We start from the raw sequence: 26,521 nt of genomic DNA, 5'->3' as shown, positions 1-26,521 counted from the left end.
CTGTGTTTTCGAGCACTTCGAAGATTTTCCAGCACACCGTGTCTTCGAAATGCTATGATATCTTCTGATTTATTCGGTTCTGACGCTCGCCTGAGGGCAGTGAAAACAAAATATTGTACCACGGGCAAAACTATCGCTACCAATCACTGAAAAACCAGCATCGGATCACATGTTATTTTGCATCCGAAAATTGGGGGACAAAATTATACTACGTCGCTTGGACTTGGAAACAAATAGTTCAGATATCCAAATTGATTTCGATTTGCAAGAATCGTTGGTGTATCATGATATTGAACTCGTTGTTTGGGTGTGCAGTATTCCGTGGTAGCAGTTCCCAACTTGTTTAATAAAAAATGCTAGTTGTAGTTTTAGGTTTAGTTCTATCTCGCATTAAGTAGGAAAGAAAATGCGCTCGAGAAAGAAATCAAATATAACTGGATCCGTTAAACATTTAATTGCATCGTGCCGTATCCAATTAAAATATTGTAAAATTAAAAGTACTCTGGCATGAACTTAGAATTACAAATTGCAATTGAAACAGTTTCATGTGGACTAAAACTACAGCAAAGTCGCAAGACTTTCTTCAAGCTAACGTTGACTTCGATTCAAATTCGGAACGGAACGCGATTCCATCGTGAAAACTGCCCATATAGTATCACAATCATTCTCATCACTATCAGCGCATTTGCGTGTGTGCTGAGTGGGGATCGCTTCCTTCTCACACGCGTGTAAACACGGTACTCAACCGTTACGACTAATAAAAAGCAAACATAATACTATCCGAGAGCTTGAACTTCTTGCTTAACGCAGCAGCCTCAGTTCGGCTCATCTCAGCCTGGCCCGGTTCGGGGTTTATCCTCCTCAATTAGGCTTGATTGAATTAGAAGGTAGACTGCGAGCTATTTTCGCATCGTACTTTTGCTCCAAACTCAAACGGTCGATTACTTCAGCTGGAGATCACGACCGGTACGAGTGTGTTTCGAGTGGTGGAAATAGAAGTGTAATATCTTGAAGGATGAATTTTCATTGAAATGATTCTACAGTTAGTGGCAAGTGCAGTTTTTAATTGAGAATTGAGAAAAAATAATTCGATAGCTGGTGGATGCGACCGCGATGAAAATGTGAACTGCAGTGGGAATCAAAATACACACATATCACTTGCAAAAATTATGTTTTTAGGCTTTCATAGGCCAAAAAAATTGCTTACTCAACACAGTATCTACAGCACAGGTCTTATTTACGATTTGCTGGAAATTTATGATTCTGCGTGATAAGAAGATCTGCGAGTACCGTGACAAACGCAAACAGCAAGTTTGCTCCCGACCCGCCGAGGGATATATCTGGCGACTGCCGTCGTAGTGATTTATGCAAATTCCTACAGCCGGAGACCTTCGTTATCATCGTTAGCCACTGGGACTGGCTGTACAAACGGTGCTGGTGTGATACTTTGAGCTGCGACGCAAATACTGAACTTACGATACGTGTGTGTGTGTATGCTTGTTATACGGTTTCTACTGGTGGCTTCCGCTCAAGACTCGGGATTCTTACTCGGGATAACGGGATGGAATTTTTGATTGGGTGACACAGTCGGATTTGGAGGTCAATCCACCCGTGCTGTCCACACAGCACAGGACTGGAGGATTTAAACTGGCTACATGCGGTAGCTGTCTGTTCGCTAATTTCGGTCAATTGAATATTTCTCTTCCGAGGTTATGATTGCGTGGCATTGAAGAGTTATTTTAGAAATGATTCAATAAATAACCATTATATAATGGAGTAGTTTCCTTATCACAAATTTATAAATTTCCTTTGAAATCTCATGTTTTAATATCAATTTTTACCATATAGAACAAGCTACTCCATAACGTTTAGCGACAAAGCGGCGAGCCACAAGCGCCTAAAGTCTTATCCTTATCAGTTATCCCTGTGACTGCATTTCTAGCACATGATACTTGCAGCTTGAGCAAACATTTCCATGACAGTTGAAGACAGTGAACTCATCAGTTGGACAGTTTTATTTTCTGTTCCACCTGGCAATGTGTTGGGGTGATCAGCTTTCTCTACACATTGCAAATCTGTTGTAACCTACAAAGATTACCTACAAAGATAACCTACAAAGACAAAGAGAGAACAAGATTCCAATAAATTCTTCCAAATTTTTCGCATCTAAAATTCACTCATAAACACATCAAAACAACGCTAATGCGCTCGAGCTTGGCTCGCGTTAAAATTTTCTTAGCGACACTGAACTCCGAGAGACAAGACAAATCCAGAGATCAATCCTTATCATATATCACCGGAATTGTTTGGCGCACAATCAAGCCGCGCGCCGCTCGGTCAGTCCCACACCTCGAATCCGACAGGGTCCAAAAGTGCCGCGCCGTTTTGACGTTATCTCTGTTAGTACAATAGACAATTTAAACATAGAATTTCTAGTCGCTCGTCCATAGCCATCCGTAGTCCGAACAGCGTTATCTCTGGCTGAGCTAAGATTTTCCCACATCCTCCCCACACACGGCTAAGTGGCTCGGAAAGCGGATAGAGTGCGTGTGTGTGTGTTTGTTCATCCTCGCAGATCAGCAATTAAATTATAAAAGAGACTAAAAGCGTGAAAATCACTGCCACATATGCTGCGGAGGGTGTCAAGCGTTGAAGTGCTGTGTCCCGTCGTCGTTCGCGAACAAGCTCCTGCGAGTGCGATAAATGTGAAGGATTATTTTGTGACTCTCGTATCCTAACGGTGGTAACGGCTTTCGACGGCTGGAACAGTAGTTAGCTGGCAGAACAGGAATTTTGTGAATCCGTAGTGCGCGCCTTAATGACGCCGATGTTGACAATGGTTGTTTGAGTGGTGAAGAAGTTGACGGAACGGTTTTCATTGGTGAATGCTAATAGGATTGTTGACACCCTCCACCGTCACGGATCGGTTACGTTGAGTGGGAAGAACGCACCTTCCCGTGTTAAGACCGCCCGAGAAGATGAGTGCTGAAACCGATAGCCTGACGGTGCGATATCAGGAGAAAAGTGATAATTGTGTTGGCGATGAGGCAGACGAGAAGAAATTACGCGAGAAGGAGTCGGATGTCGAAGCTTCGGAACGGTACAACTGCTACAACAACGGTGAGAAGACGAAAAATGGCGCCGAGTTCCAGAAGATGATTCCAGATGATCTGGAGGACATGTTTAAGGATATGCCGCTGACCAAGGACACCACGTGTGGGTTCTGGTTTTTCAAAGGTCCCTTTTTGCAAAGGTAAGGAACTGTTCTTGTCATTTTGATAACGTTGCTGCAATTTTTACTGGACCGACTGGTTCAGGCTCATGTGAGCTATGATTTCAGAAAGCACTAGATAATAATACATTTGTCAAAAAAAATTAAAATTTACTTTTGTCTAGAAATCTTGAGGATTCTGAAAAAATCTAGATTTTATTATTCAGCACACTTTAAAGATTCTTGATCCTAAAGAGTGTCAGTTATTTGGTTATTTCAATTTTGTTAGAATAGAATCGTGTTTTACAAAATTCCGACTTGTCTTCCCAAATCCTTCAAGGCTAGTTTTTTAATTTGCAGGGTATCGAAGGTCTTCGTCAGTGGTTATCTTCGGCAGTTTATCTGCAACAATTTTATGCACAAGGGGGCCGGAGAAAACCACTGACGAAGACGTTCGATATCCTATATGCACCTGGAAGCACAATAATTTTTCGGTTTCTGCATCCGTTATACTTCCTCGTGTTTGGACGATTATTCAACACAGTTGTTGTGAAAAACATTACTTTTACAATTTAGAAGACAGTAACGGCTGTAAAGATCTATAATTTTTTTTTTTGGATTAAGTGAGTTGAAATCAAAATGAGGAATTCTATTTACTACCTATTCAAGTTATGGTGTGACTGCAGATACTTTCTCACAAAGCAAAAACTCTGAACGTTTCAAACATTGAGTTTTCTTTGACTGTAAGAAGTTTTTTAGAGTACTTTTTAGAAATTTTTAAGTATTATAAGATTAATTACACTGAGATTCGGAATATTGAGAATATTAGAACAAGTTTGCTGGGCTTGATCAATCGTATCAGTTCATCGGTGCATCGATTGTCGTCTATGATTTGCCAGAGCTATTCTCGATCGATTGTGGGCCCCCGTGGAATCAATTGAAGTGTGATGTGTGGGCACGTTGTATTCGTAACATTTCTGTCGTAACAGATCTGTCGGATTGAAATAATGTTCCATAAATCCCGCTTTGTACTGACCCAAGAAACTCCTGGTAAGTGAAAGAAGGTGATAAACGACGGAACTGCGAGAGTATTTTGTGGGCGGTATTGATAAGCGAGATGTTGCGGTAGTTGCGGCACCTCAGTTTGTCGCCCTTTTGTAGATGAAGCAGACGACTCCCTCCATCCACTCGTCTGGCAGCTTTTCCTTCTCTCAAATCCCATGAAATGACCCAGTGCAGCGCATTAGCCAGCGCTTGCTTTGTTGTTCTTTAGCTTCCCGATCTCACAACGAACTTCATGAACATCGGAAGCTGATACTCGGGTATCTCCTATTAGTGCCTCTGTCTGGTTAACCTTTTCACAAAATTTCTGCGTATCACTCGCTCGGGACTGCTGCTCAAGCTCCTCTCGTTCACGATCCTCTTGCTGGCGCTTCTTTCTCCTGAAAATCGTGACCATGTCGCATCGTGCCCGTTTGTACTTGGCCTTGTTCTCCTTCGCTGACTTGCCCAGGTATATCGCCCAGGTCCGGTTCTTCTCATTCATCACTGTCTCGCATTCCCCGTCATACTATTCGTTTCTACCAATCGGTGCCTCCACTCCGAGTTTCATCGTTACGATTTCCTTGATTGCTATCGAGATTGATCGGGTTTTCGCTTGTTGGTGCAGTGCATGTTGAAGATGGGGTAGTTGTAGAATCGGCCTATTAATCTCAACATACACAACCTGTCGGTGATCGTATGCTACTTGATCACACGACTCTGCATCCTGCCCAGCACTATAAAGCTAGTACCCAGCTCGTTGGTGGTGCCGCTGATCTGGAAGTACTGTACCTTGCGACCACAAATCCCTTTACAGCAAAGCCAGGGTTGTGGATCCCTAGTCCCGCGACTGGGCTGCTGCCAAGGGTATTGCTGGCGAGACACCGCATTTTATAGTTCAGCTGTGGATCAGTTGCTTTTAGAGCCGCCCCTGATGTTAGGAACAGACGCTTAGGATGAAAACTCGTTCTTTTCTGTCAGCATACGACCAATTTTCTATTGGTTCATCGATCTTTCCTTGGTTGCTCGTGTGCCAGTACCACGTTAAAGTAGAAGTAGAAGATTTTTTTTCCTGTAGGAGCTTACGACCACTGCTACAGTTAGTCAGGCTTCTTCCGTTCTATTGATTTTTGCTCAAATTTCCTTCTCTACCTGCTAAACTTCTTGGAGAATTAGACTTTCTCTCACACAGAGTGAGTAATTATCCACATTTAGGCGTAGAGTATTTCAGTCGTAGAGTTCCTTTTCACTCTTAATCATCGCGTGTTAGGGGTAAACATTTGTTTGCTCTCTCAGTTTCGTTAGCTTCTGCTTTACTAGAAGAGAAGTTGGCCAAATATCAAAACATTTAGGTTCACATTAAAGCCACATGCTAACCGTTTTCGAATTTAATATTATAGAAGGATTCACAACTCACCATGGGTGCGTATTCTGCAGAAAGTTCGATTTTATACTGCTTTTGCCGCACCCCAGAGCGCAAAGAACGGTAACGCAATGCTCAGTTGATCGCCGAGCAATTTATTTCTCTTTTCTTGCGTGCGCGGATGAGCAATTTCCAAGAGTTTCACTGGGTTTTTGCTCTGTCAAATTAGGAGCGTTTTTTCGTCAGAGAAACTATTACCCTGCGCTCTCTTCACAGCAGATGGTGTGATGTACATTGAATGTAAGCTCACAGTTGTTAAGACGGAAGAAAACTGTTTTCGCTTTAAGATGAAGATGAGCAAAACACAAAGCCTGCCATTAGTTAGATATATTGTGGTGTACTTCACCGTAATTTATATGTACTGTCAGTTCGTTCCATCATTCTGGGTATCAGAGACAGTCACCCCCAGATTTTGCATTCTACTTCAGAATTACAGAAATGACATGTGTCATCTGTCAGTTTACCTATTTTTTTAGGGTGATACCTACTCGAACAGTGTCAAGTCAGTACGCCAGTTAACGTACTTAGATCAGCTTTATTATATTGAGTAGGTTCCGTGTGATTCTATTACAGGTCGAACTCGATTATGTATGATGCGATTATATATATAATATTGGAATAAATATGGTAGCAAAAAATTTTTTTTTTAATTTCAAATATGACTTTTCTGGAGCTGATATGTCATAAGAGAACTTCCACAAAATACGTAACACTTGATGCAAAAGAGAAAAAAAAAAATAAATGTTAAAAATTTTGAAAATTTTTTAAAAAATTTAAAAATAAAATATATAAAAATACCTAAAGAAAAATAATTTTGAAAAAAATAAAATTTAAAAAATATTTTAAAAAAAATTTAAAAATATTTAAATGTTTTAAAATTTGGAAAATGATATACAAACGACTTGACAAATTAATATACACTGATCTAAATTTTAAATTTTTGCAGCCAAATGCAATAACATCAGGAGTAACTATAAGATATATTTTTTTTTTTGTAAGAAATGTGTTTTCTGACCTATAGAGGGATGGGTCAAAAATAATATTCTTCTCATTTATTCGAAAACAACAAATCATTTATGTGAAACAGAAAAAAATATTTTTTCTTTGATTCGATTATATATAAAATTCGATTATACAGGTCGAACTCGATTATCCGGAGACTCGATTATCCGGAAACTCGATTATCCGAAATTTTAGACTCGATTATCCGGAATTTTATTTTTTGGTATCCGTTTTCAATTATTATTCCGAAATTTAGCCTTTACCATCCCTTCTGGCATATTTGTTACCATTCAAGTCAATTCAGGCATGTTTGGGACATGTTCGAATTGAGTGAAAATAATCAATGTCCAGTTTATTTTTTTTGCTTCTCAAGATTTTTCCCCTTTTCGCCTCAGAAACAACTTCTGGTTACGCCACTGCATCATACAAGTGAAATTAAGAAAAGAAATATTTATTTTATGTTCATTAATCGCAAAATTTCAGTATTTTTTGTGTGATTCGATTATCCGGAAAACTCGATTATCCGGAATGAAAAATTTTTTAATGTTCCGGATAATCGAGTCCGACCTGTATAATGGTGAAAAAAATATCGGAGACTATATATAATCGAGTCCGACCTGTACATGATGTAATGAATAGTTTAGATTGTCTTGCATTGGAGTAAGCCCTACAGTTGGTATCAATCATCATTAATTCATTTATTTATTTATTTATTTATTTCGTCAAACAAAAGTAGACTACACATGTTGAAAACTAACTTATATGCTATATGCTATTTATAATAGTGGGAGCAAAAAAAAAGAGTTTATACATAATTGAATAATAATTTCTTCACTTGACGGATTATTACAATGAATGTTTTCTATCGATTTAAATTGCGCGTTGTATTGAAATATTGTTTTAATTTAGTTCTCGACATAGAAAAGTCAATTGCTTCACAGTGTTGGTTATACACTAACATCATTTGATTAATTGGCCCGTATTTAACATAATTGTTTCGTTGATGATTTAAAGAAAACAAAGTCCGAGTTCGTAAATTTCTAGAAGGTACATAGAGATTGAGTTTTGATAATATTTCGGGTGAATCGACACGTTGAGATACGATATCGTTAACAAATGATATCATTGTGAATTCACGACGGGCTTGTAATGATTGGATGTCAATTAGTCTGCAGCGTTCGTCATATTTTTTTTTTTTTTATTCTCGCTTATTTTCCGTCGGTCTAGTTCGGCCACTGTTGTGGCCAATCACCGACGCCCAGGGAGGCGACTCCACACCCAGGATCCTAACTCACGACCCGTTTATTAACGGACCGGCGCCAACGGCTTTACTTCCTCATGCGATGGAAGGCGTGATCCCAGAGATTTTTCGCCTCAGAAAATCTCCCGGTGTCGGCTAGGATTGAATCTAGACCAGTTGGGTTGGTTGTGAGTGGATCACGCCACCTCACAACCATCGACACCTATGTCGGCGGTGGGATTCGAACCCAGGCGTCAGCGTTCGTCATATGATGGTAGGGAAAATGACGTCCATCGTAGATTACGAAGTGCATATAACAGGAATTGTTTTTGCACTGATTCTATTCTGTTTACATGTGTTGCAGAAAACGGAGACCATACAATGCTACAGTATTCTAAAAGTGACCTGACATAGGAATTATAAAGTGTTTTTATTGTGTATGGATCTTGGAAATTATAGTAGAAACGTTTTATAAAACTGAGCATGTTACTAGCTTTATTAATAATTGTATTGTAGTGATCAGTGAATGTTAATTTTGAGTCGAGTATGACTCCTAGGTCCCTAACTCGTTTACTTTTCTCGACTACCTGATCTCCTAAGGAAATAATATTGCTTGGCATGTTTCTTTTTCTGCCAAAAGCCATCGAACTACATTTTTTTACGTTTAGCTGAAGAAGGCTTTTTTTACACCAAATGTAAAAATATTTTATCTCGTTACGAAAAATATTTACATCATCAGCGTTTTTAATTTCAATGAAAAGTTTTATATCGTCGGCATAAATAAGAATTTTCACATGTTTTCGAATAAAGGAAATGTCGTTTACAAATAATATAAATAGTAGAGGGCCCAAGTGAGAGCCTTGAGGAACTCCTGAGGTTACCTGAATAGATTTCGATATTCTACCTTTAAATTCGACTGTTTGTTGACGATCTGTCAAATACGATTCAATCCATTTGAGTAATTGTGGATGAATTCCAATTTTTCGTAACTTGAAGAGAAGTATATCAATGCGATCGAAAGCTTTACTGAAGTCAGTATACAAGGTTTCAACATAATTACTTTTATCCATTGCGTTCAAAGAGAAGTTAATAAACTCGAGTAAGTTAGTTGTTGTTGAGCGCCCTTTGAAAAAACCGTGTTGCGTTGGGGTAATTCTATTTTTTATTTGGTGGAATAACTTTTTGTTTATTATTGCTTCAAAAAGCTTAGGTATACAGGAAAGAATGGCTATGCCTCGATAGTTGCTAATGTCGGTTTTTTTACCAGATTTGAACACAGGCACTAGATATGAGTTTTTCCAGAATTTCGGGAAGCAACCGGATTCCAGCGACATATTGAAAATCAAGAACAGTGGGGAAGTTAGCTCTTTAGCTAAATGTTTCATGAATGCTGGCGGAATTCCGTCTGGTCCCGGACCTTTAGACGCATCCAGAGCTTTTAAAGTATCTTCAATTTCGCGTGCGCTGACATGTTCATTATTGAAATAGTTGGGAAACTCAGGAAAGTTGGTGAAGAATGTATAGTCACGATCAGATTCTGAGAAAGTTGTATAAATTTGTTGAAAAAAATCAGCAAATAGATCAAAGATGTATTCTCTTCAACTTTGTCATGCAGTTGCATTTTTGAAGGAAAATTTTCAGATTTTAACTTTGATTTAACATATTTGAAAAAAATTTTTGGACAGGATTTGATTTCAAGCTCAGTCTTCAATGTGAACTCTTCAAACGCGTTACTAATGGCATCGTTTAATTCGCCGCAAATGTTAAGATAAGTTGTTAAAGCATCACGATTTTTATGAGTTTTGTATTTTTTATGTGCTTTTTGTTTTTTGTTTTTTAAGTTTTTAATTTGTCTATTGTACCAGACTGGGTATTTGGAATTGCCATGACGTCTTATTGTTTTCAATGGTATTTCGCTAATAAATAAATCAGATAATATGTTATAAAAATTTTCTATAGCCGAATCGACGTTTCCGTCTTCAAACAATACATCTTGCCAGTTGATACTATTTAGTTTATGTTTTAATTCATCATAGTTTGCTCACTGAAAGTCAAAAACATCTTCGAATTCATATTCGTCAGGTCTTTTATTCACATGCACAAATAAAGAAAACTCGATTGCTGTATGATAAACTTCGTTCTTCCATAATGGTTGTAATGAATTCGTCACACAAAAGTCTTCACTAATGTTGGACGTTAACAGATCTAGATAAAAATTTTGTTCATTTTTCACATGATTTATTTGATTAAGACCAAGACTAGAGGTTTTATCAAAAAGAAGTTGCAGCGTTTCATTTTCGCCAATAATAGGAAGTAAAATGCTATGGTTATCGATGTCCGGAATAAAATCAATGTTGCGTTGGTTGAAATCACCGTATATGTGGAGTTTTACTTCAGGTAACAGCTTAGATGCAATATTTTCAACAACATGAAGAAACTTTTCAAAGATTTCATTCCGCGCATTATTTGGAGGGAAATAGACAGAGACAAATACGTGTGTCTCTCCTGCTAGTTCTGCTTTCACCCAAACATGTTCGAACTCTTCAAACTGAATGGTGTCGATAAGCGCTGAATTAAAGTCTACTGACACCGTAATCAACACACCACCACCGGATTTCATTTCAGATAATTGATAGTTACGGTCATTTCTATAGACATTATATCGGCAACCGAAGACTTCTTCGCTGCGAACACCCTCATCCCAGCTGGTTTCGGTTGCTAAAATAACAGAAAATGAACAGGATAGTACATTTTTTTGAATTTCGTTAATTTTGTGAGCGCCTCGCATGCGGTTAAAATTTTGGCAATATACAGAGATCTCGGTAGTGGTGGGGTGTTCGAGTGTAGAAGCTAAATAATGAGAGTCATTATTAACAGAAGTGTTTACCAGAGCAGAGCAGGTCGCGTCATTTCCTACATCTCTAGGTTGAAAAAAAATTATCACCAGCAACGGTCCTCTGATGAGTGAGTCAATTGCGTTGAAGACACGAGTGCCTAGATGAGCACGCAATGCATTGTGAAGTAGGAAGGTGTGCAGGATCGCTGATCATCTGGGGTTGAGAAAGCGGAAACTCCGGGTATGGGTTAAGAGTTTCGCCTCTTTGAAATTGAATCGTAGGAATGAAGTTAGATTGAGGTCTGGAGAATCGGTCTTTCGCTGCTGCAAGAAGCACTCTGTCAGGTGGTAACAGTTGATTTGCATGGAAACGATTAGAGTTGGTGTGTTGTTGATTATTGTTGGAGTTGGTGACGTTATTCTGTTGCCTGTTGGCCATGTTATAGTTGGGGCTATTGTTATTATTCCAAAAACTGTTGTTGACGTGACGGTTGTGGTTGGTATATCTACGGTTACTATTGGTGTTGAAGTTGTAATTGTTTCGATAGGTACTTTGATGGTTATCATCGAGATTTCTGTTAAAGTTGAGGTTGCGATTCTGGTTCTGATTGTTGTTGTTATTGTTGAAGTAGTTCTTATTGTTGCGGTTGTTGTTGGAATTGTTATTATTATTGTTGTAATTGCTGTTGTAGTTATTTCTATTGTTATTGACAGAGTTGTTGTTGTTGTGAATGATGTGGTTATGCCAAGGGTTGTTGTTTTTGTTGTAATTATTTCGCCTATAATGATTTCGTCTTCTGGCCCTCCGTTTTCTTGCTTTGTCAGCTTGTTTTTGCTGCTGCATAATGCGGTGTAATTTTGTATCGTACGCTGTCCAGTCCTGTTTCCAAACTTTTCTAGAGCCAAGGAAACGCCATCCACTGTTTGGAAGATCATTTGAAGGCTGGCCGGCCATAGTTATTTCCTCTGCCACACTTGGATAGCCAATGCTGTTTTCGATGGGCATCATTCTTGGCGTGTAGTCAGAAATTCTGCTGCCAATTATTCGAAATTCTTCCAAGCTTTCAGGAACACTACATTGAGTCTTAGAAGTGGCCACATCGATCAAATTTTTTTGACGTTGACTAACGTCTATATCGAAGTTAGGCCCCTGAATTTGAAAATCTAGTAATTCAACCAGGGAAAACCAGAGAAAAGTGGTCAGGTTTTGAGCGCTTATTTTGCAGTCATCTATAATCAGGTTTTCGAGGTTTTGGCATCAATCGATCAGAAATTCTTTTACGGTTAAATTTATGTAACAAAAACAAACTATTGTTTGAGATACACTATTGAAAAATTGGTAATTAATATCGATTGTCTAAATCATACCGCGCAGCCAATAACTACCTCTCTTCCCAAGCACAGTCGACACTAACGGATACAATCGATCTGACTTTGTTGTTATTGTTGTTGTCACTTTCTGTTTCCGATGTTTATGCTGCTGCTAGCGGAAAAAACCTTGCAAATATGCATTTTTTTGTTGGTGTTAATATTACGACAGCGGCCGGCGCCCCATAATTCTGATTCCAAAACCGCACCAGTGACATGCGGACGCTAGGTGATAGCAGCTGAAAGGAGGAAAGACAAAATAGTACCGGTCATCTCGTGCCGGTTTCACCCGTTATGCTGGTGGCTTTAGTAGTAAATGGCCACTGAAAAACACTTAAATGGCTGGAATTCTGGACGGACTAACCAGGAAACTATAATCGGCAACTGGCACCTTTTGTTGCCTCGAAATTTTGGTACAGAAGCGGCTAATTGAATTTTCTGTTTTACCAAATGCTGCTGCTAGCGGAAAAAACCTTGCAAAAATGCATGTTTGTGTTGGTGTTAATATTACGACAGCGGCCGGCGCAGCTTTCAAGAAACATTTGTCTCTACCATTCCATCATCTATGTAGCCCCGCCTTCTTTCTAATTATCTGACGAAGCCTTGGTATAAAACGTATCGTTCGAACATTTCACCCCATCAGTTTCACTACTAAACCGTACCGGATACATACGGACGCTCGGTGTTAGCAGCTAAAAGGAGGAAAAACAAAATAGTAACGGTCATCTCGTGCCGGTTTGACCCGTGATGCTGGTGGCTACTGCAAAATACTAAAATGGCTGGAATTCTGGACGGAAACCAGTAAACAAGAAATCGGCAACTGGCACCTTTTGGTGCCTCGCAGTTTAATAATAGAAGCGGTTAGTTGAATTTTATGTTTTACAATTGCTGCTGTTAGCGGAAAAAAACCTTGCTAAAATGCATGTTTATGTTGATATTAATTTCACGACAGCGCTAGGTGTTAGCAGCTGAAAGGAGGAAAGACAAAATAGTACCGGTCATCTCGTGCCGGTTTCACCCGTTATGCTGGTGGCTTTAGTAGTAAATGGCTACTGCAAAACACATAAATGGCTGGAATTCTGGACGGACTAACCAGGAAACTATAATCGGCAACTGGCACCTTTTGGTGCCTTGAAATTTTGTTACAGAAGCGGCTAATTGAATTTTCTGTTTTACCAAATGCTGCTGCAAGCGGAAAAAACCTTGCATAAATGCATGTTTGTGTTGGTGTTAATATTACGACAGCGGCCGGCGCAGCTTTCAAGAAACATTTGTCTCTACCATTCCATCACCTATGTATGTCCTTCTTTCTAATTATCTGACGAAGCCTTGGTATAAAACGTATCGTTCGAACATTTCACCCCATCAGTTTCATTATTAAACCGTACCGGATACATACGGCCGCTCGGTGTTAGCAGCTAAAAGGAGGAAAAACAAAATAGTACCGGTCATCTCGTGCCGGTTTCACCCGTGATGCTGGTGGCTGTTAGTAATAAATAGCTACTGCAAAATACTAAAATGGCTGGAGTTCTGGACGGACTACCAGTAAACGAGAATAATCGGCAACTGGTACCTTTTGGTGCCTCGCAGTTTTATAATAGAAGCGGTTAGTTGAATTTTCTGTTTTACAAAATGCTGCTGCTAGCGGAAAAAACCTTGCAAAAATGCATGTTTGTGTTGATGTTAATTTCGTGACAGCGCTAGGTGTTAGCAGCTGAAAGGAGGAAAGACGAAATAATACCGGTCATCTCGTGCCGGTTTCACCCGTTATGCTGGTGGCTGTTAGTAATAAATGGCTACTGCAAAATACTAAAATGGCTGGAATTCTGGACGGACTAACCAGTAAACGAGAATAATCGGCAACTGGTACCTTTTGGTGCCTCGAAATTTTGTTACAGAAGTTTTGTAAAAGAAGCGTTGCAATTCCCTCTACTATTTGCTTCAATGGAATATTTTTTTTTTATAAGAATACGGTAGTCAACGTCATGCGGTCGTGTCTTGAATACCACCCTCCTACTTTTTAACAGCTTCAAGCTGTTCGTCGACTCTATTAGTTATTTCATCAATATGACTGGTCAGCTTATTTGTAATCGAGTTGCTAAGTATCCCAAGCGACTCAGTCATGTTAACTTTAGCGGAAGTTATAGCATCGTCGAAAAGTGTCGTCACGTGGTTATTGATTTGTCTCACTACTTTTGTAGGAGAGTTCACTTTTTTAACAGACGAAAGCTCCTGTTTTAGTTCATCGAATAGAGTTTCTTGTCGTTCGAGTGCCTCTTGAACGATTCCAATTTTCTGCAATGTTGACGTCGATTTGTGTATTGCTTCGCTATGCTTTTTCACTAAGTCAGCAAGAAGAGCCTGCTGGTGTACCAGGTGACGAAAATTTAATTCCATCGCGATTCGCTCCTGACAATCATTGCTGGCTGGCATCATGTAGGACCTAATCTGGTCTTCCTTGTTTCGTTGAACACCTGCGCACGCGGCATGGAATCGTAGGGAACACCCCCCACACTTCCATAAGTTCCGGTTGTCCGAAGACCCAAAACCGCACACCACACAGTTTCCACTAACTAACGATGTCATGTTTACAAAAAAAGTGTAAATAACGCACAAACTTACTCGCGCGGAGCTTGAGTTGACTTACTGGCACAAAAGCACCTACAAGCGAAAAAAGAATGTAAACAAAAAACAAAAATTTAAATTCGCGTGTGGCCGAGAGCTAATTAAAACACGTCCGTACTGGTTGACGATACACAACGAATTCCCAGCCACTGAGCTCAGATTTCAAACAGGATGAAGATAGCCCACAGAATGGCTCCGGCCCGACGAATGCAGTTGAAGAACCAATTCTTGCTAAGAGATCGGCTTTTGACGTTGGACTAACGTCGATATCGAAGTTAGGCACCTGAATTTGAAAATCTAGTAATTCAACCGGGGAAAACCAGGAAAAAGTGGTCAGGTTTTGAGCGCTTATACATCAGTCATTTCTTTTCAGAATTTCGAGGTTTTGGCATCAACCGATCAGAAATTCTTTTACGGTTGAATTTATGTAACAAAAATAACCTATTGTTCGAGATACACTATTGAAAAATTGAAAAATCACATCGATTGTCTAAATCATACCTAGCAACCAATCACCACCTCTCTTCACAAGCACAGTCGACACTAACGGATACAACCGATCTGACTTTGTAAACAGTCTCACAGCTTTCAACCAATAACGAGCTCGCTTTCGGTAGCTGCAACAGGTGTTTCAACACCGTTTTAAAATGCTTCTTTTATCATTACCACTGAACAGATTCTAAACACCAATGGCTTGATTGATAGGGGAAATATTGCGCAAGATTGACATATAATAATTTAAATATGTTTTCGATACTAAACTAGTTAAAAGTTGTGTTAAAAGTCGTGCACATTCAACCAATCACAAGCTCGCTTCTTGTTTGCTCGCGGATGGATTTTTGCTTTGGGCTATATAAAAGCCTGTGTCGTCTCATAGCATTCATCAGTTAACAAGTGAAAGGCCACCAGGCCGGTCTTGTATAATCAGCAGCGGTGGCTGATTCCAGCGGCCAAACTGAGCTGCAGCAGAACCAGAGCGGTGGTATCAGGCAGCAACGGCGGAGGTAGTGGGAAGCTGCATTTCTTCATTCAGTTCGGTTCTCCTTCGATCTGAGTTGGACCCCACCAGCGGTAATCCAATTCAGATATCGTTGGTGAAAACAGCCAGAAACTGCACGAGCCAGCACCGCCACTAGGAAAGCTACCGCCATTTAGTGTGTGTGCAGTGTGCACATATAGCGTATGTGCATCTGTATTGCTATGACATTTGCGATGATAGGGATGGCGCTGTTGCGTGTGTATGGCTAGCTATAGCGTGTGTAAGACACTAGCATGTGTAGCATATTATGGCTATTGCGTGTATATCTTCAGCGTGTGTACAGATAGTTATAGCTTGTGTGTGGATAGCTGCTGCGTGTGTAATGATTAGTTATAGCGTATGTATGGATAGTAATAGCACATGGTTGGATAGCTTATGCGTGTGTATAGATAGTTGTATCGAATGTATGGAAAGGAATAGCGTGTGTATGGATAGCTATAGCTACAGCGTGTGTATGAATAGTTTTAACGCGTGTTTAGATAGTTATAGCATGTGTGTGAATAACTATAGCGGGAGTTTATCGAAGATTATTATTGTCATTGAAAATATTAAAACGTCTTAACGAACACAGTTGTGAATTTGATTTTACAGCATCGATTTTAACTTCTTCAGCCAGTCTTTATTCATCGAGGAAAAATTACTACCTATGAATGATCAACACTTATTTACTAGAAATTTGATTTAGATCAAAACGGGTTCTTTTGAGTATCATAAATTATTGGTAAAAAGAGTTGCAAGTTTTCTCAATGAGCATTCATTAAATTTTCGTTTTTGTTTCTCGGTGCGCGGTTTTGATTTTGTTTCTCGCACACAAAGAAAAAAACAAACTTGTCGCTATCGTGAAAAATAAAAAAACAATTAGAAATGCTCTAAATCACAACTGAAGAAGTTAAGATATTTTCCTGTCTCGCCCAAACCTTGATAACAACTACCGAAAAACGTGTGATTGAGCTCTTGCTATATTGAGTTATTGAACCAAACGTTTTTTTTTTTCAAATACATGAAGTTATATGCTGGGCTGGAACTAACCTAGCATGAGTTTTATCGATTAAATGTCAAACAATTTTCAAATTTAAAATTTTCGGTTCTGGGCTCCAATTTCAGATAGTTTCGTAAAGTTTGCTTTTTGCTTAGATAGGAAAATTTTACCAGTTCGCTCAATTACATGATTGTCTTGGTAGTGCAGCAAACAAAGGGTTGATTCGAATATGTATGAAATGACAGCGATTAAATAAAAGATATCCATTCTTTTAGTATATATTATTATTTATAACGTTTTAACGTCTCAGCATCCAGAAATGCACTGTTAGATAAAATTGCAGCAAATACTAGAGTTGCAATTCTATCTATTATTTGTTTTAATGTAATATAAGAATACCGTAGTCCAACGTCATGCGGTCGTGTCTTGAATACCACCCTCCTACTTTCTTATTTCCTTCTATACTACAGTGACCAGGCACCCAGTATAGATTAACAACGTTTGTTACAGTTAGTTATCGTAGTGATTGAATACAATCCCATACCAACCTCGACTGACATGTGTATGCTTTTAATGCATTGAGGGCTACTTGACTATCTGCTAGAAAATGCAGGTATTGGCATACCTATATTTCCTAGCCAAGCAAATTTTTGTTGTTTTGAGCCATCACACTAGCGAAGCATAAGTTACTCTGGATCTCACTATTGCCAAGTATATCCTCTGAAACATCCTTGGCTTAAGTCCCCACTTTTTGCCCAATGTATTGCTGCAAGCCCAAAGAGCGTTGTTTAATAATTTAATAATAATTGATCCTTCAATTTCAGCTCCGTGAAAATTAAACTTGTCTCTTTTGTTCATTCATACCTCCAGAAAGCGTGCGGTGTTAATTTCCGGAACCAATTCATTGTGGATCCACCACTTTATCCCAATCTTCATTCTTTTACTTATTTATGTTGCGAGGTATCAGATCAAACCGAAAATATCTTTCAGGATCATTCTAAATACAGGGTTTACGGCTAGTAGAAAAAACGTTATCGCTAGAACAGACCCTGCGGAACAATCGGAAAACCGAGACAATTGACTGGAAACGCATGAAACGTCGAGATCTGACGTTATCCCGAAAGTAATATTTTTGGCCGAAAATCGTCTTTCTGGGACTTTACCGTTTTTTGGGCAACCCAGAGCCCAGTCAGAGTCAATTTCAGAGGAAAAATATCCGAAAGTCGGTCCAAATAAATAAAAAAACATGCATAATATAATAAAATTGATGGGGAGTGCAGAAGAGAAGTTTGATATGACCGTTTATACGAAAATAAGTTATCTAGTAACAATTATCAATTATTGGGATTATTTTTTAGTTTGAATTGGTGATGAATTTATGTGCAGCAATTTCCTGCTCATACGAATTCAAGTCCATTTTTTTCTTGGTTAGCTTCTTCGTGGATCTATCCGGAAATACATACAGGGTGAGGAATAATTATCCGTGTTTTGTGTTTTAGTGTATAACTAAGATTTTATAGATGTTGAAATGAGCTTACCTATGCAATTTTTATCCTTGGTTATGTGTAAATAAAACCACGAAATCTCCTCTGAAACAGTGTGCATTAAGTGTCATTATGAAGTCAAGTCCATTTCGCAGTACGATGATCGAGTTGTATAAGCAAGGAAAGCGTCCAGTAAGTATCGCTAGTATGTTAAAAATGCCTATTCCAACTATTAGAGACGCTATGAAACGATATAATGAGCTGGGAAATTTAGAGGACCGTTCAGGAAGAGGCAGAAAAAGGACCGCTAGGACCCCTGGGAACCGGATTAGCCGTGATTCTAGAAGGTCAATTCGAAAAATGGCAAAATCATTAAAAATTTACCCGAAATCCGTAAGAACTATTCTTTACAAGGATTTAGGATTACGTTGTTACAAATTTTCAAAAAATCAAACGCGTAAGTTTACATTTGTTCACATACACATGAAAAAAAAAAACATTGAAAACCAAACCATTATGTGTTTTCATTTGTAATAGAATTAGTTGTAAATTTTTCGGGATTCCTGGCATATTTGTTTGGCCAGAGATAGATTCAGCATTATTTAAATCTTTAATCAAACAACACGTGAAAAAAGACTAACGTGCTAAATTTAAACAAATATAAATCGAGTTTTTACGAAGACTCGGCATCTTTATGTTCACGCAGACACCTCAGTCCAAACTGCTCAAATAGAACATCACTGCTTTGCCATGTACAAATAAATAAATCGTATAACTCAATATAGTTAAAATCAAAATTGTAACTCCCCTCCTCTCACCTTAAATCCCCACTAGCTCGTAGTCGGCAGCGAGATATAAAAAATGTGCCTCCCTCTTGTCCCTGCTAATTTAGAATTAAAAAAAAATGTACTTGGCTCAGTTAAACATAAATTGTATCGTGCCGTGTCAAATAAACTATTTTAAAACGATCAAAAAAATCGAGTTTTTCGATTTTAGATTATTTAAGAAGTGTTTTTGTATTATGAATAAAAAGGGTATCCAGTCATTTTGATAACAACCTACACATGTTTATGTTGGGTTGTTTGGCCCAATGATAAAAATGTTGGGGCCTATATTTCAGAATCAGCTAAATCAGTAGTATCCGTTAAAATCTTTTAGTTTAATTTGAATGAGATATTATCTCGTAATGTTGTTTGCAAAGCCCCGACCGCAAATTCGACGTAGAACTACATGAGGTTGTTTGTTACATGGCTTGCGTTATTGCATGTGAGAACGATCGCAAGGGATAAATTCAACGTGAGCTACTCCTTTTCAATAATTCTTCAAATGATAGTCAATAAGATTACGATGGATTATCTTGTATCAATATGTCTATGTCAATAACTTTCAATAATCATTTCTGGCTCCAGAATCCAGCATCCGAAAATCGTCATCTTGGATTTGGCGTCTGGAGTCAACTTAGGACCTCTGGGTATCATTTTGGTTTCAAAAACAACCAATAATATAATAATCAATAATAAATTCGGTCATTTTCGGAAACAGGATATCGCCATTTTGGATTTGAAAAAGGCGCTTGGATTGGATTTTCGTTCTTTGGGTATCATAGCGATTCCGGAATGATCATTTTTGGCTGTTTTCCAGCGTTGCCATTCTAGATTCTAAGGTTCAGTAGTTTTTGAGTCTATAGGGAACAGGCAGACAGACATTCGCATTTATAGATATAAGAACCCAGCCTTTCTCATTCAAACTTTTATTTGTAAAAATAGATTTACATGAACGCTTCAATCCAATAAATGTATATTCACTCTTAAAAAATATTGATGTTGTAATCTATAGATATAAAAATGCAATCCGGTCTGTCTGATCCATATTGGCTCGAAAATTACCGAGCCGATCGACGTTAAAATTTGTATGTAGGGGTTTTTGGTGCCGATGAAGGTTCCCATGATAGTTTTAGACCCCTCCCTTTTCTGGAAGGGAGGGGTCCCATACAAATGAAACCTAAATTTCTGCACAACTCAAGAACAAACCAAGCAAATGAAACCGAATTTGGCATGTAGATGTTTTAAGGGGTAAAAAATATGTCCATAATGTTTTGACACCCCTCCTTCTTTTGGAAGGGAGGGATGCCATACAAATGAAACACAAATTTCTGCACATCTCGAGAGCTAACCAACTAAATGGAACTAAATTTGGCAGGTGAATGTTTGAGTGGTAAAAAATATGTTCCATAATCGACCTTAGGCAACATTTTGGATTGTAAGATAGCAACTTCCGGTTTCTGGAAATCAGCCTAAAATGGACACTTCCCATTTAATGTGAGTATCTCCGGAACCAGAAAGATGCACAGAAGCTAAAAATTGATCACAGACACAATCTTGAATTTTAAGATGGTGACTTCCGGTGTCTGGCAAACAGCCGGAAATGACCAAATACCATTCAATATGAATATTTTCGGAACCAGAATTACGCCCAGATGACAGAAATTTATTTCACAGGTAATTTTAAAGTTCAAAATGACGATTTTTGGTTTCTGAAAAAAGTAGGAGGGTGGTATTCAAGACACGACCGCATGACGTTGGACTACGGTATTCTTATATTACATTAAAACAACTAATAGAGAGAATTGCAACTCTAGTATTTGCTGCAATTTTATCTACCAGTGCATTTCTGAATGCTGAGACGTTAAAACGTTATAAATAATAATATATACTAAAAGAATGGATATCTTTTATTTAATCGCTGTCATTTCATACAAATTCGAATCAAACCTTTGTTCGTAGCTGCACTATCAAGACAATCATTCAATTGAGCGTATTGGTAAAATTTTTCTATCTAAGCAAAACGCAAACTTAACGAAACTATCTGAAATTGAAGCCTAGAACGATTCAAACGAAAATTTTAAATTTAAAAATTGTTTGACATTAAATCGGTATAACTCATGCTAGGTTAGCTCCAGCCCAGCATATAACTTCATGTATTAAAAAAAATACGTTTATTTCAATAACTTATTATATGTCGAATTCGTTTTTACGGCAGGACTATCCCGTCCCGGACTACGCTTTGCAGCTAAAAAAACACTTCCCCTGCAGTTGCAATGGTGTGCGTAATACCAGAGGTAGCTGTCACTTTTGTTTTGGTCATTAGCGCCATTGTCTTTTATCGCGTTTGTGCTACTGTACGAAAAATTTGCCAATTTACTGAAAAATCACAAAATAACAAAATTAAATAAATAAAATTCAACCTGATGTTTGACACGCGAAGAACAATAATCAAAGCAAACATTTGACAAATTTTTTTTTTGATTTTGACACATACGTGTGAATGTGTTGGTGTCTTCAAAACTGCACTTTGTTTCTTGCGCGGACTGTCCGGGACAGAAAAAGGGTAGTCCGGGATAGTCCGGAAAATGTAAAAAAAAACAGTGATAGGACAAAGTGTAGTCCGCGGGGTAGCTACACCGCAAAAACGAAAACGACAATAGCAAGGGTTCAATTACACGTTTTTCGGTAGTTGTAGTGGTAGCTGTAAATTCAAATTCACAACTGTGTTCGTTAAGACGTTTTAATATTTTTAATGGCAATAATAATCTTCAAAAAACACCCGCTATAGTTATCCACACACATGCTATAACTATCTATACACACATTAAAACTATTCATACACCCGCTGTAGCTATAGTTTTTTATACACACATGCCAAAGCTATCCATAACACGCTATTCCTATCCATACATCTATACACACGCATAGGCTATCCAACCATGACATGGTTACCATGTGCTATTACTATCGATACATACGCTATAAATAATCATTACACAGGCAGCAGCTATCCACACACGCTGAAGATATACACGCAATAGCCATAATCTAAGAGAAGAGTGGCCAAGTGGCTTCTTTCTCTTCTTCTTCGATATGAAACATATCCCCGGTTGAACATTATTTTCGTCTGCCTTACGCAAAATCCAGTGCAACCAGAAAAATTTATTTATTTGATATTTTTATTTAACAAAAAACACAACAATGAAAATTGGATTACAAACAACATATAAAACAAAACAACAAAACTTCGTCCATATTTATATCATCATACTACCACTGCCAAACTTTTTTTTTGGTTTTTCTGACTTCTCCGGACTTTTTATAGAGAGCAGAATGAAAAATATTTGTCGAAACACTTAATTCCTGTTGCAAGATCAAGGGGAAAATTGCTTGTTTTCAAGAAAAGCTTGATTTCACGTTACCACGAACAACTAAATAAACAACATAATAATAAAAAGAAATACCTTCACTGCATTTTCGACTATTGCGTGAGATTTTAAAATTTGGAATATCTTTTTAAGATTTTTCGCATATTTTTAGCCACTGTCGATAAGGTTCTGCATTCTTGGGAAATCGATAAAATTTTACGACCAAACTCTTGGCACTTCATTCAAATTCTTTTTTGCTTTTTTGTCGCAACGAAAACAAAATTGTGTCCACAATATTTCACTTTTACTTACTCAATGAATGGGTCGAACATCAGCTGTTTAGCAACACGGCAAGCTGAACCCCTTTTGAATATTGTCACACACGCGTGCTGTCAAAATCAACCATTCACGTTTGGAGCAAAAAACCTGGAGCAAACCGAGGTATCATCTTGGCCACTCTTCTCTTAGGCCATAATATGCTACACATGCTAGACATTAGTACACACGCTATAGCTAGCCACGAAACAGCGCCATCCCTATCAACGCAAATGGCATTGCAATGCAGATACACATGCGCTATATGTGCACACTGCACACACACTAAATGGCAGTAGCTTTCCTAGTGGCGGTGCTGGCTCGTGCAGTTTCTGGCCGTTTTCACCCAACGATATCTGAATTGGATTACCGCTGGTGGGGTCCAACTCAGATCGAAGGGGAACCGAACTGAATGAAGAAATGCAGCTGCCCACTACCTCCGCCGCTGCTGCCTGATACCACCGCTCAGATTCTGCTGCAGCTCAGTTTCGCCACTGGAATCAGCCACCGCTGCTGGTTATTCAGGACCGTTCTAGTGGCCTTCCACTTGTTAACTGATGACTGCTATGAGACGACGCATGCTATTATATAGCCCAAAGCAAAAATCCATCCGCGAGCGAAGTAGAAGCGAGCTTGTGATTGGTTGAATGTGCACGACTTTTAACACAACTTTTAACACAACTTTTAACTAGTTTAGTATCGAAAAAATATTTAAATTATTATATGACAATCTTGCGCAATATTTCCCCTATCAATCAAGCCATTGGTGTTTAGAATCTGTTTAGTGGTAATGATAAAAGAAGCATTTTAAAACGGTGTTGAAACACCTGTTGCAGCTACCGAAAGCGAGCTCGTTATTGGTTGAAAGCTGCGCGAGACTGTTTACAAAGTCAGATAGGTTGTATCCGTTAGTGTCGACTGTGCTTGTGAAGAGAGGTGGTGATTGGTTGCACGGTATGATTTAGACAATCGATGTGATTTATCAATTTTTCAGTAGTGTATCTCGAACAATAGGTTATTTTTGTTACATAAATTCAACCGTAAAAGAATTTCTGATCGGTTGATGCCAAAACCTCGAAATTCTGAAAAGAAATGACTGATGACCACTTTTCCCTGGTTTTCCCTGGTTGAATTACTAGATTTTCAAATTCAGGTGCCTAACTTCGATATAGACGTTAGTCCAACGTCAAAACAGCCCAAAGTGACCAAATACCACCCAATATGAGTATCTCCGGAGCCAGAATGTTGCAAGAACATTTCAAACGGTTTTCTGATTTTTATATATCAGCTGGAAGAGTGCAATTTTCTGAGCAAAACGTGATTTTTAAAAAATGTTTATTATTTTCCTTTGATTTTTAAATGAAGTAGAAAAATCTGCTCGAACTGCCTTAAATGACAGTTTTCTCATATACTCATATTTCGAGCAGTTTTTTTATTCTCCATTTCAAAATCGAAGGAAAACGATAAACGTTTTTTAAAAATCACGTTTTGCTCAGAAAACGCGGCTTTTTCAAATGATATATAAAAACCGGTATAGCTTTAGGACCCAATTGTAGGATGGCAACTTCTGGTTTCTAGAAAACAGCCAAAAATGGCCGATTTCCGTCTGACATGAGTATCTCCGGATCTAGAATGATACACAGCAGCTGAAATCGACCACAGACCCCGTTTTGGATTCTAGGTTGGCGACTTCCGGTTCCTGGGAAACAGCGGAAAATGATCGAATAACACCCAATATGGGTGTTTCTTCAACCAGAATGACGCTCAGAGGCTAGAAATTATCTCAAATACCTTTTTGAAATCCAAGATGGCGACTTCCGGTTTGTGAAAAACTGCCTAAAATAACCAAATACCATCCAATATAAGTATATCTGGAACTAGAATTATGCAATGAGCTAAGAATTGACCTCAGGCACCATTTTGAATTGCTAAATGGCAACTTTTAGGAAACAGTCGAAAATGACCGAATAATACTCATTGGCCGATTAGTTACGAAGAAAAGAAGTTTGTTGTTGGATATCCAGTTCCTAACGAAATGCCAGAGAAGAGGCTTAATCCCCAAATTTATAAAAATAAAGCCATGCATAAGCAGTGAGTCCAGTGAGAAAGCAGCCAAAAGTGCAAGAAAGATTTGGCTGGCAGAAGAAATAAAATTTAAACATAAAGCCCTGTCCGTGGTCGAAGAACAGCTATACTCACTTCACCTAGATTTGTTGAAACAATCCGCATACCATAATTGTGCAGAGTGTATTGTGTATCAGTGTGCGGAGGGTAGAAAAGAGTGTTGGCAAACCGTGATGTGCAAAATAAACCGCAACTTGCGCAGGCACTTGATTACAACGAAGAGAAGGCACCAGAAAAAGTTGTTGGCTCTTACACAAGCGCAAGCGTCGAAGAAAGCAAAGAGATGTCGTCAACCTATCGTCTGCCCAACTCACAGAGCCGGAGTTGGAGTTGTTGAACAAGGGATTAAATTTTGCAATTCCTCCTTCACACCCCCCTATTGCTGATACTGTGAACAATATTGAGAGTGCCATCCAATACAACAGTTTCACTTCCAAATCAGCAATTCGTCACGATGTTGAACGTTGTATCTCGAAAGCAATACACAGACGGTATAAGGATGAACAGCTGAGCTTCGACGCGTGGTGTGCGATACGCCAGCTAAAGGCCCGTGATGTGGTGTATTCTCGTGCGGACAAAGGAAATGCAGTAGTGATCATGGATAAACAAGATTACGATGCTCGAGTCTTTGATATGATCAACACTGGCCCGTACGAGGAACACAAATTTAAAAATGGCAAACCCAGAGACCCGCTCAATGCAATGACGGAAGAAGCGAGTGCCGTTCGGCAGAAAGTTGCGCACCTGTTGGGAGAGGATAAACTGGAACGTAAGTTTCACGTTCCCAATCCAAAAGTTGCAGCGCTGTACTGCCTCCCAAAAATACATAAAGTCCCATTAGCAATGCGTCCTATTTCGTCAAATATCGGTACACCGATGGAAAAGATGGCTGCCTGGGTGGTGGAAGAGATGAAAAAATACCCCATAACCCATGGCATGAATGTGAAAATTTCTGTAGAGTTAGTGGATAGACTGCGAGATATAGAGTCGAAAAGGGGAGAAATCTTGGTGTCATTTGATGTAACTGCTCTATTCCCCAGCGTACCAGTGAATAATGCATTGGATAGTCTGCGCAGACATCTTGAACATAAACGTGTACCCCCCAATCACATCGAGGCATAACCTGTATGAACCAGAGCTATTTTTCATTTAGGAGTAGGTTCTTCAGACAGACATTTGGGCTCAGCATGGGCAATAAATTGTCATCACTTTTGGCAGAAGCTTTTATGAGCGACTTTGAAATGGGATTGCTCAAAGAAAAATATTTCCCGCGAGTTTGGAGGCGCTATGTCGACGACATCTTTTCAGTGGTAAAAGAACGATATCTTTCACAAACGCTAGACTTATTAAACTCCCGCCATAGTACAATTGAATTTACGGTAGAAAAAGAATCCGACGGGAAGCTACCATTCCTGGATCTTATAATTAACAGAAAAGAAATATCTCCGATACACTAAAGTACGAAATATATCGAAAACCGACATCCACAGACAGATACATTACCTCAGATTCCAACCATCACGGTGCTCAAAAACAAGCAGCCTTCCATTCGATGGTACACCGTCTCTTCAGCATACCGATGGAGAGCGAAAACTTTGTAACCGAAAGAAATAGAATACATGAAGTTGCCGAACTGAATGGA

The 26,521-nt window shown here is 38.8% G+C and overlaps 1 protein-coding gene across 1 annotated transcript in view; it reads left to right on the top strand.

The window, feature by feature from the left end:
* Positions 1-2,250: 2,250 nt before the first annotated feature.
* The window catches only part of LOC129724393 (solute carrier organic anion transporter family member 74D), a 30,359-nt gene continuing 6,088 nt past the window's right edge, over positions 2,251-26,521 (top strand). Inside the window, 1 exon segment of the mRNA XM_055679275.1 lies at positions 2,251-3,253. Within this exon segment, the coding sequence (XP_055535250.1) occupies positions 2,979-3,253 (275 nt within the window). The 5' untranslated portion in view covers positions 2,251-2,978.

The sequence above is a fragment of the Wyeomyia smithii genome, chromosome 2, assembly GCF_029784165.1.
Source record: "Wyeomyia smithii strain HCP4-BCI-WySm-NY-G18 chromosome 2, ASM2978416v1, whole genome shotgun sequence".
Classification (NCBI taxonomy): Eukaryota; Metazoa; Arthropoda; class Insecta; order Diptera; family Culicidae; genus Wyeomyia; species Wyeomyia smithii.
The sequence above is the reverse complement of the archived record's forward strand: the minus strand, read 5'-3'. Positions and strand labels throughout refer to the sequence as shown.